At 36.6% G+C, this 12,019-nt stretch overlaps 1 protein-coding gene across 1 annotated transcript in view; it reads right to left on the reverse strand.

The window, feature by feature from the left end:
- The window catches only part of LOC143230569 (metabotropic glutamate receptor 4-like), a 61,007-nt gene extending 52,749 nt beyond the window's left edge, over window positions 1-8,258 (reverse strand). Inside the window, exon 1 of the mRNA XM_076464343.1 lies at window positions 7,544-8,258. Coding sequence (XP_076320458.1) covers window positions 7,544-8,075 — 532 coding nt within the window. The 5' untranslated portion in view covers window positions 8,076-8,258. The remainder of the gene's footprint in view (window positions 1-7,543) is intronic.
- Between the last annotated feature and the right edge of the window lie 3,761 nt (window positions 8,259-12,019).

Genomic DNA, 12,019 nt, shown 5'->3' on the forward strand with positions numbered 1-12,019 from the left:
TACATATTTGTCTCTTTAATGATAAATCGGTCAGTGTGTTTATTATGTAAACACATAATAAAAAAAATGTTTATTTTTCATTACTTCACCAATCCTTCTATTTGTCTGTTTAGTGGTAAATCGGTTCGTTTATTTATTATAATATGTTTATATTCTATTATCTTACCACTACTTCTATTTATCTCTTTAATGATAAATCTGTCTGTGTATTTATTATACAACGTTTAATTTTTATCACCTTAACATTCCTGCTTTTTGTCTGGTCCCCCAGTGACTCAGCGGTTTGTCTGGAGACTTGCAACGCTAAGAACGGGGTTTTGATACCCGTGGTGGACAGTGTACAGAGAACCCATTGTGTAGCTTTGTGCTTAATTAAAACAACAACAACAATCTATTTGTCTGTGTAATGCTAAATCGCTCCGTGCATTTATTATATGTTTATTTTTCATTACTTTTCCAATCCTCCTATTTTTCTGTTCTAACGATATGTCAGTATGTGTATTTATTATAATACCCGAAACTTCTGGATGTGTACTTTTCAACCTTCGTATCTCTCTCCTTCATCTACCATTTCGTTTTTTCATTTTTGTCAGTTTTATGTCTTTCACCAAAAATCTCGTTTTAATAATCCACGACAACTTCCTTATTTCCCTGACAACTCTTTTTGTATAACTTGCTCAGCGACATCCTAGCGTCAGATATATTTTTCATCTTATGGCTTGACCTTAAGTTGTAAAAAAACCTTTACCGAGACTTAACGAACTACTGTTGGAAACCCTCGTTGTGCGTGAAGACCACGTATATGCCACCATGTGGTGTATTCACCCACAATGGACTACGAATATTAATTGATTTATCACCTTTATAACTGTTATAGCTGTTGTAATTAATTACATTAGGTTCTTACTAAGATTCAATTGCCATGCTTTTATAGAGGACACATGTTTGAAAGTTTTAGTTTTTCTAAGAGTCATCTAAACCTAACAAAGCTTTTGGTTTAACTAGAAGTCTTTAGAATCATGTTTTCATTTTTGACAACAAACCGATTCGGTAGTTTTAGAAAAACGTAAGACCACAAGTAATAAATTATCTCTAGGCGTGAAGAAACTATGGCACTTTAGTTTATTAACAGTGATTTAGCAAGTTTATAGATCTTTTATGGACTTTGTCTTCCTGTGAAGTTGGAAATGACCTCTTGATGTCATAAAGATTTGTTATCCTTGCAATTTGAAACAGGATTCTTACTTTAATTAAGAGACAGATGAAGTCCATAAAACTTTTGAATCGTGAGTGTCCTGTGGTTAGTAGGTCTGACCATGAATCCGATTAATCCATGGTTCGATTATATTTTTATTTCTACACAGTTGCTTACCACACTTGGAACCATGATTGTATTATAAGATCAATATCCAAATCCTATTATTTGGTTGGAGTAATCCAAAACTTGGCGTAGGGCGATATTGGCTACCTGCCCTATCTCTGGGCCAAGCAAGGCCCTTTAGTTAGTGTGTTATGGCTGAGGGTCTTGTCCTGGTAATCTGAGAACAAATCAAACTTCGAACTTAGGGGCCTCGAGTACATTATAAGAGTGACAATCAAATCACACGAGTCGAAAAGAGTTGACTGTGGGTGGTGTTAACTAGCTAACTTTCCTCTAGTCTATCACCTCAGAATTATGAACGGCTAGCGCAAAAAGCCTTTGCGTATGATTGCGCGAAACGAATAAAACCCATAAAATTCTCCAATTTGGTGTAGTGTATTGTTAACTGTGTATATCAAAACTACATCGGAGAAATATTGCGAAACGCATCAGATGAAAAAAAATATATATATATAACACTTTCGGTACACGTGACACAATTCGGTCAATACCGTAAAGGAGTAAATTTCCAATAGTATGACACAAGAAATAAGAAATTCGTAAAACGAGTCACGCAAGATAGAAGACTTTGAACGAGTCGTTTTATTCAGATATTAAATTTGATACTACGACAAATCCGTTACCTGACAATATCAGTGAAAAAAAGTAGTAGTTATACAAAAAGGAATTGAAGGTGGTGATTTACAAGCAAGACACACAAAACGTAATGTAATCAATTTTGAAGTGAAGCTCATATCATATTACAGCATGCTTTGAGAAATAAAAATAATTTGATTTTCGTATTAATATTCCTTCACGATCAGATAAGAAAAGTAAGAAGGTTAGGTAAAACTGTTATTAAATCCGATACTAAAAATAACGTGCACGAGGTATTAAATGGAGTTTTACTGATGGAAATATACCGTATATGGAATAGAAGAAAAAAATTACTTTATTAGAGAATCCTTTTCTCGCTCTACGAAAAAAATATTTTGCCCGAAAAGCCCCCACTAGTGGCTGTATATCTGCAGCTGTTTATCGCTATTAATCGGGTCTTGATGCCCGTGGGGGAAAAGAGCACTGATAGCCCATTGTGTAACTATGTGCATAACTTGAAACAAACAGACACTCGAAATCACACTGGTGGACAACGACTGAAAAGCAGCTTCTCGTGTATGGTGACCTTGACTCCTGACACAACCTTCTCAGGACTTAATCTAGAGATTTTGAAGATTTGTGTTCACAAACAAGGAACTGAATGGAAACTGTAAACGTATCTGTGACGAACCACATGAGTTTAGGTATATCACAATGGACAAGGGTTGTGAAAGTGTCACGATCCAAATTCCATCAGCATTTGGGGGAAAGTATGTCAATTTAATCGATTCATGATTGTTTCAACACGTTTTCGATCGTGTAGAGTGTCTAGAGTGATGTCTCTCTTAAGTTAAAATCTGCGGAGCTGCTTTGAAACTTTACTAGGACTAGCAGAGAAATATAAGAAACATGAAAAATTCTTATTTGTATGCATATCCTATTATATTATGACATATTTTGTATATTTCATTGAATATAGTAAATAAGCAAGAGTTTATACAGCTTGAAATATTTATATGGCAATCTATATACACGACTCAACAACTTTAAGCTTTTGTGTGCGCGTATGTGTGTGTATATATATATTAGTGAAAATAATTACATTTTAATGAAGTGAAATAAGTAAGGCCATAAGGAAGGACTGCGTTAAAAACTGCAAGTACAAACCTCTGATTAATTATATAATTTATTTCAAGTCAAAAACAAGCCCAAGCAAAAACAAATTAAACAAAAAACGGTACATCAATTGAAAATATTCTAGGGTACAAGCTACAGTGTGGGATTATAAAATGTACCCGCATTCACCTCCAAAACCTTTTATAATCCCACATCGTAGCTTGTACTCTAGGATATTTTCAATTGGTGTAGCGTTTTTGTTTAATATGTTTTTTTCGGCTTGTTTTTGATTTAAAATAACACATGATGTATAATTAGATGGATAGACTTAACATTAGCTAAGATGCACTGTGTGCGCATGCATGTATAACACTGATACGTTACAAAGTCCAGTTCATATCCCATTGCGGAATAGTTTTGTGGTCCTTCCAGTCCCCATATAGCTTCAAGGTATAAATATTTTAGCTATATATATTTTTACAAGCATGTACACAACATGTGGTATGTTTATAACATTGCGTCATAGTGAGCATACGTGCAGTACCATTACCAGTAACAACATAGAGATCAACAGCAATAGCCATCTAATCTGCATGAAGCTAATACCAAGGTAGCCATTGTTTCCAGGCAGAGCATCGCACGCCGATGACATATGTCCTTAAATAAATTGTTTCAAACAGGACAATATTTCTATTATAAAGATATACGTCCGTGATGGACATAAATAATAATGAAATGAGTTCACTCAAAACCGTGAATTGAAAAACGGGAACAGGGATCGTAAAAATAAATAACACAGATTTATGTTTAAACTGTTAGTTTAAAAACTAGAACAGGAATCGTAAAAAATAAAGAATACACATTTATGTCCATGACGAACATAAAAACAAAGTTATTAAAGAATGTTAGTTTAAAAATTAGAACAGGGATATTAAAAAAAATACAGAAACAATACAGGTAGCTTAAAGTGAAAATACAGCCGCAAGATAAAGTAAACAAATAGGCTTAAGATCTGAAATACGAGATAAGTAAGAAATGTGTAATTTAAAAACCTGCAGATAGGGATAGTAAACTAGATAAACATACAAGGCTAGAGACACTGTAAGCTTTATCTACTGAAGCTATAAATCCCTATTTTGATCCAGTAAATGTTATGGACATTTACTGCAGATATTCCTTGTAAAGGTTTGCGAATATTCGAAACGAACGTAAAAAAACATTTTTATCACAACAAAAAGACCAAAATTTCGTCTCGCAACAAAAGTAAGAAATAAAAGACCAGAAAATAGAAAGTAAAGTGAATATTTCCGAGTTTTTTTTTTCTTTACGATGTAATTTATTAAACTAGTTTCCGTCTACAGAACTGGAATAGGTCTCAGGTTGGTTTGTTATGAATTTCCTGCACAGCTACACAAGAACTATCTGCGCTATCCCTCCGTAATTTAGCAGTGTAATGCTGCAAGGAAAGCAGCTGGTCATCACTACCCACCGCCAACTCTTGGGCTACTCTTTTACCAACGAATAATGGGATTGACCGTTACATTATAACGCCCTCACGGCTGAAAAAGTGAGCATGTCTGATGTGACGGGGATTCGAGCCCGTGACCCTCGGATTACGAGTTGAGTGCCTTAACCACCTGGCCATGCCGGGCCGGAAGAGGTCTTTTTAAAACAGTTATTTTTATTCATAGAGCTAGAAACAGTTACGTAAAAATAAGTAAATCTAATTGGTCGTTCGTGCAGCTGGAAACAGTCATTAAAAACAAAGAAAGCTAAATTGCCGTCCGCATAGCTAGTAATACTTACGATAAATAGCGTTTTTAAACATATTAAATGGAAAAAATTATAAACATTTTCGTCTTGGCTTGTTTGTAGTTAAGCACAAAATTGTGATCTGCCGGCCTCAGGTATTGAAACCCGGTTTCCAGCGAGTATACTTTTGTACAACTGAAGTACTTGTGTTGGATCTTTAAGAAAGATCGGATTTGAAAAAAAAAACGAGCAAACTATCTAGTTACTTGAATATATTTTATTCGCCTCACTAGGATTAAAACAATGAGTATGCTAACCTTTATTTTACAGTTTTTATATTGTTTACAACCAGTGGGGTCCCCTCACTATTGTAGTAACGTTTTACATCTTGACCACACTTAGTGAAATCGCTGCTTTTTTTTTACTTTCAGTTCGACATACAATTGGGACAATACAATAATTTCGGTATTTACAGTATTCCTGTTTACAGCTTTGACTCGTAGGTGTTCTAACCTTAGCCTAGTAGTTAGCATCTCCAAATGTGAATCCGAAGATTCATGGTTCGCCTAACGTGCCGCGCACTTTGAGGTCGTGGGTGCGCCATTAAAGAGACTGTCAAACTCTTTCACCTTGGTCACATAAGAATAACCCAATAACCGGTAACGAATAATGCTCACTGCTAGATGATTGGTTTCCTTGTGATGGGTACGTAAATCTTAGGGTATCATTTCTAATAAGGGACATATGCGCTGCAGTCTCTAATTTAGCGGTGAAAGACTATAAGGGTGGCATCTAGTCTTCACCGTCCATCGCCAACTCGTGGGCTACTCTTTTATCAATGAAGAGTAGAATTTATCGTCACTTTATAACGCCCCCACGACTAAAAGGGCGAGCATGTTTGGTGGGACGGGGATTCGAATCCGCGACCCTCAGATTGCGAGTCGAGCACCCTAATCACATGGTCGTGCCGAGCCAAAAATTAGGGACGACAGCAGATAACCTTAGTAACTCTGCCATAAATAATTCAAAATAATCCAAGTTAAGAACGGTGAGTGAAGATTTTTATGTAGCTTTTGTGCAGAAATTTTTAAAAAAACTAATAAGCTATTCATATATTTTAAAAAATCCTATAAATAACAAAGCCGCAGGCTCCCTATCAATATTATACATAAATCACTCAGAGAATTACGTTCATAAACTCTGTAGGCCTCCAGCGACAATTCTAGGGTTAATAGACTCTTTGATGACTAAGGATATAAGTAAATATACAGACGATCATTTAAAAAAAGTAATATTATTTGTTGGCACAAACGATGGCACACTAAAAGCAGAGTGGTACAGTAACTACCATATATTGTAAATATGTTATTTCTGGTTTAAAAATTGGTGTAGCTGTTCACAGAAGAGTATTCACAGTGATTCATCCATTTATCAAGTTATTGGTATGGCTGTTTCATGCAGGTTCTTTCACTTATTTTAATTGGCTTAAATAAATAATGTTATTTTTAAGGGCACGCAGCGTAAACTCTTCCCTACTATTTAGCATAATTAATTATGTTTGTATTCATTTACATTTGTTTTGATTAATTGTACTTTATGCGTTTAATTACATACTTGGAGCTCAAGATTGAAAGGAAATCAGACAAAAATACAATTTAGGCAAGGAAGAGGCCCAGCATGTAGGCTTTAGTCTTGGAAATGGACTGAGAATTAAACATATTGGTTTGCTTATAATCGGTGGCGTATGTATAAACTTTGGGCATGAACACACTATATTAAACATTATTCATAAACCCTAGAAAGAACTTACATAAAACATAACAGTAATATCAATAGTATCATTCATGTGCATAAATACTGTTGTCCAAGTTAAGCCTTTGGAACTAATGATAGTATAGGGCAACTTACTAATCACCTCAGCTTCTCAGTGGCGTACTCAGACACAGATTTTTGAATTTCTCATACTTGGTTCAAGCCAAATAAATGAAATGTAATGTATAATTCTTGATTACATGGAGGTTCAGCGTTAGTTTATGTGTTGTCTAATATTTACCAGTATTTTCAAATGATTTGTTTAATGAACACTTATGCTCCAAATAATGTGGTTAATGTTTAGTTATACACCAAATCACTGTTTATCTCACAGTTTTGCTTCAAATCACGTGTTTAATGTACGGCTGTATTCCAAATTATGTGTTTAATGTACAATTATGCTACAAACTGTGTTTAATGTGAAGTTGTGCTCATAATCGCGTGTTGAATGTACATTTGTACTCCAAATCACGTCTTTGGTCTTTAGCTTTACTCCCAATCATGTGTTTATCTTTAGTTTTGTTTCAAATCATGTGTTTAATTTAGACATGGGCTCCAAATCACTTCTTTAATTTTCAGCTTTGCTCCAAACCACGTGTTTAATGTAAATCCGTGCTCCAAATCATATGTTCAATGAACAGAAGTGCTCCTAATGTGTTTAATGTACACCTGTTATCCAAATCATATGTTTAATATACAGATGTGCACTTAATCATATGTTTAATGTATATCTGTGCCCCAAAGTACATTTCTAACCACAACTTTGCCCAAAATGATGTGTTTAATGTATAGATGTGCTCCTAATGGTTTGTTTAACGTTCATCTATGCTTCTAGTGAAATAAGCAGTCTGCTACATGTTTCTTCTCAAAGCCCGGCTATAAGATGAGATTATTCAACAAGCTTACCTTTGATGAAGTCAACTGCTTGTTCTAGGCCGTAGGTGTCTTTGTCGCAGTCGTCCAGAATGTAAGCACCAATAGTTATTCCCGGTAGAAAACCTTTCTGGTTATTCACCCAGTCGATGGTGTACAACATACACTCCAGTGCTTGGATTCCACCCTGAGGCATGATTGGTCCGCAGATTTGGGTGTCTTCCCGCTCGTGCACCATCATTAGCCCACCGAGAATAATGTCCCCTTCTACTTCGGCCACTCGTTTTACCGGCCACGTGTAGTTCAAGTTGGCGTTTCGTTTAGTCCAGTTCCAGCCCGTTATTGAACGAGGAGACAAGGAATGGGGATTCCAGGAATCTCCGCCCTCATGGTTCAAGAGTTGAGGGAATGTTTGAAAATCGGCGAAACTCTGGCCTTCTATTAAGTTGTTGGTTAACCGTCGAACCAGGTCAGCTGTCTCGGTGTACTGCTGGTTACTGGAAGAAAAACAACTTCGACAGATAAGGAATAGCAGGACTTCGGTAGTTGATAATTTTAATGGCATGGCGGAAGATTGACAGTGTTTGCTCGGACAATCAGTTATAATATGAATCTTAAGGTGACGGGAATATTGGTTTTATGTAACGGAAGTGTGGCACCGCCAGCAGTTCGCAACTGATTCGCTACCTCGTGCGAGAGTTTGTAACTCTTCTACTGGAAAATATTTGCTACCAACTGACGAGTTACTGTTTTGCCGAACTCCAGTCTATCATCTGGCTTATAGCGCCCCCTCTCGTCCAGTAAATCTCAGTTTTCTGAGCATTCGATAGGAGAAATTAGTTGACGTGGGCGAAGAAGAGATACTGGATAGGAACAGAGAGTTAACAACACTTAAAACAATTAGGGGTAAGGTCGCAACATAAGAGGCAAGGGTGAAATAAGTAATTGAAGCGAAAGAAATAGAGAATGATGAAAGAAGAAAAGCTAGTATGAAAATAGAAGAACTGATGAATAGTGTGTGTTTTTCTTATAGCAAAGCCACATCGGGCTATCTGCTGAGCCCCCGAGGGGAATCGGACCCCTGATTTTAGCGTTGTAACTGATGAAGAGAGACAGTTTGATGGAATGGCAGAATAGAAATATAGCTGTCAAGTGGTAAGAAAGTATTTTAAGTAGTTAAGGGAAACTCCAGAGGGCGTTGAAAAAAGACATAAGCATTAACAGTGGAATATTTAGAATAAAACAAGTGAAATAAAACGAAGGATGTAGAAATAAAGAAATAAAACAGCATTTATCTGAATATTTAGATGCACCTTAATGTATATACAAAACTAAGTAAAATGTTTTATGTAGTGAAAATATGTGCATTAATAGGTTAATTTTTTTGTTTTATAGGCCTACTGACTGATACTTACGAACTATCGCTTAGATCAAAAAGCTTAGAAGCACGCCTATATTAAGGATGTACATTTCGGCGACTGAAAAAGCCTACATCTAGGCCTAATTATGTAATTCGATTGGTAAGAACACGAAAATCACAAGAACAAACACACAATCTGTAGGTCTGTGATGCAATAAAACAAATCAACAGACCAAACTGTAGCGGGGATGATTGTATGCACCATACCCCCCAACAAAAATGAAGGGAGATGTATACCCCTTACCCCCAGGATCTACGCCTCTGCGAATATATCATGAGGGTTTCAATTTTAGTGTGGGAAATGTATCATTCTTCTTGTCTGTTATAGTATTTTTAGTGGCTTATGTGTGTCCAGGAAGACGTAAATATATATTTTTATGCAGTTGTATATAAAGGTTTTTACAGCATGTATTGTCATTCGGCTCACGTTTTGAATTAGATCCATAATTGGTGTTACCTCACTGGGTACAGTATTTTATCGTTACCCCACTAGTTGCAGTATTTTGTTGTTACCCCACTCGTGTGTGTGTGTGCTTTTTATAGTTAAGCCACATCGGGCTATCTGCTGAGTCCACCGAAGGTTATCAAACCCTTGATTTTAGCGTTATAAATCTGTAGACTTACCGTTGTACCAGCGGGGGACTACCCCACTAGTTACAATATTCTTATATTACCCTACTAGTTAGATAATCTGATGTTACTCCATTAGTTCAGAAATCTGACGTCACCTCAATAGTTACAGTATTCTGTTGTCACCCCACTAGTTACAGTATTCTGTTGTCACCCCACTAGTTACAGTATTCTATTGTTACTCCACCAGTTATAGTAATCTGAAGCTGTCCGTGATCGTAACATAAACTTCCCTTTACTCAAATTATTATTCGTAACCTAAAATGGATAAAAAATATTTTAAAGTAAAAAATAAACTCTTCTTACTTTCTCTAGTACAGAGTAATCAAACAGTTGCCGGTAGGTGATGTTAACTAGCTGTTTTCCTTCTAGTCTATCACCTCGAAATTAGGGGCGTCTAGCACAAATAGCCCTCGAGTGGCTTTCCACAAAATTAATAAATTAGCAGCTCAAACAGATATTACATTTCCTGTTTTATTAGTGACTAAACGGAGAGCTCTTGGAATTCTGGTTACCGTTGAAGATAATGAAAATCTGGAAAATCAGGTTATCAGAAAATTCAGTAATGTACCTTTTGGGCAATTTATTAAACTTCCTACCAAATGAAAATTTCCGCTTAACTGTTTTACTTTCTGAAATGTAGTCTTAAAGTACATTAAGAAGTTACTATGTTTTTTTAAACATTTTGACAATGTGTTGACTACAAACCATTGATTGACTACATAACATGTACATCTAAAAATATCCATGCTATGCTTTACCACAGAAGAAAAAACGACGTTCCTTTAATAATATATTGTACGGTTTCTGACCTGGAGCACTTTGCAAGCTTTGCCCATTTTCACAAGAGCATTGGCGAACGCCTTGTGGTGAATAATTGAATTAACTGCCACTCTTATAATGCACCAAGAACGTAAAGTGAGAGGAATATTTTGTGATATTGCACGGATATGAATTCTACGGTCTGGAGTTTTATCACAGGGACAACTCGGTTGTGATTGAAATATTGCTTTAGACATTAGATATTGTTTGTAATTTTCTTTTTTTACTTTACGTTAGATATTGAAGTGGGTATATCGGAATAAAAGTCATAACTGTGTTCAAATTATTGTGGAATTTGAAACGTGACCAAACAGTTTACAAATGGCTTCCAATTATCATGTTGGCCCAGTATGGCCAGGTGGTTAAGGCACTCGACTCGTAATCTGAGGGTCTCGGGTTCAAATCCCGGTCGCACCAAACATGCTCGCCCTTTCAGCCGTGGGGGCGTTATAATGTATCGGTCAATCTCACTATTTGTTGGTAAAAGAGTAGCCCAATAATTGGCGGTTGGTGGTGATGACTAGCTGCCGTCCCTCTAGTTTTACACTGCTAAATTAGGGACGGCTAGCGCAAATAGGCCTCGGGTAGCTTTGCGCGAAAATTCAAAACAAACTTTTATCAACGAATAGTGGAATTGACTATTAAATCATAACGCCCTCACGGCTGAAATGGCAAGTATGTGCAGCGACTGAAATTCGAATCCTTGACCTGCAGATTACGAATCAAATGCCCTGACCTCCAGGCTATGCCAGGTCTAGTCATTTAAGGAGCTAATAAACGAAATCTTGCTTTTAATGCTGCGAACGTTAATCGTAAAATGTAAAATCATATTTTAATGTTTGTCTTTTCTCACAAGCCTTGTTTCTTTCGTGTTTTTTTAATTCAAAACTTTAAAATGGGCTATAGCCACCCCGAGGAATCGAACTCCAAATTATTGTACTATAATTGTTAAAATTTGCACAAACCTGTGCGTGAACTGTCTGTGCTAGCAGTCCCGAATTTATATGCGATAAATTAGAGGGAAGACAAGCAATCAACACCACCCACAGTCAACCTTTGAGCTACTCTAATCAAATAGTGAGATTAACCGTGTCTTTGTACTTCCCCGTGACTAAAAGGGTGAACATATTCGGTGATGGGATTCGAACCCACTATTGGAAGTCCAGGGCTGTAATCTACAGGCCACACCAGAGGCCTTCTTATTATAAGATCACAAGCTTACTACAGGCGGACATTTCTACAAGAACATTTAACCATTAAAAAAATAGTATTTCAGGTTTTTACCTTTAACATTTGTAGAGTCATTTTGACAGTCAATTTCGCTATTCGATTACGCGTACCCGTATAAATGGCGTATGCTTCTGACTATTTCCCCCTTGTATTGTTCAACTCTAAATACGGAATAGCTACGTCTGATATTTATGGACTCGGTTTGTTTGTTTTTTGAATTTCACGCAAAGCTACTCGAGGGCTATGTGCGCTAGCCATTCCTAATTTAGCAGTGTAAGACTGGAGGGAAGGCAGCTAGTCATCACCACCCACCGCCAACTCTTTGGCTACTCTTTTACCAACGAATAGTTGGATTGACCGTCAAATTATAACGCCCCCACGGCTGAAAGGACGAGCATGTTTGGTGT

This window comes from Tachypleus tridentatus, chromosome 10 (genome assembly GCF_004210375.1).
Source record: "Tachypleus tridentatus isolate NWPU-2018 chromosome 10, ASM421037v1, whole genome shotgun sequence".
NCBI classification, from domain to species: Eukaryota; Metazoa; Arthropoda; class Merostomata; order Xiphosura; family Limulidae; genus Tachypleus; species Tachypleus tridentatus.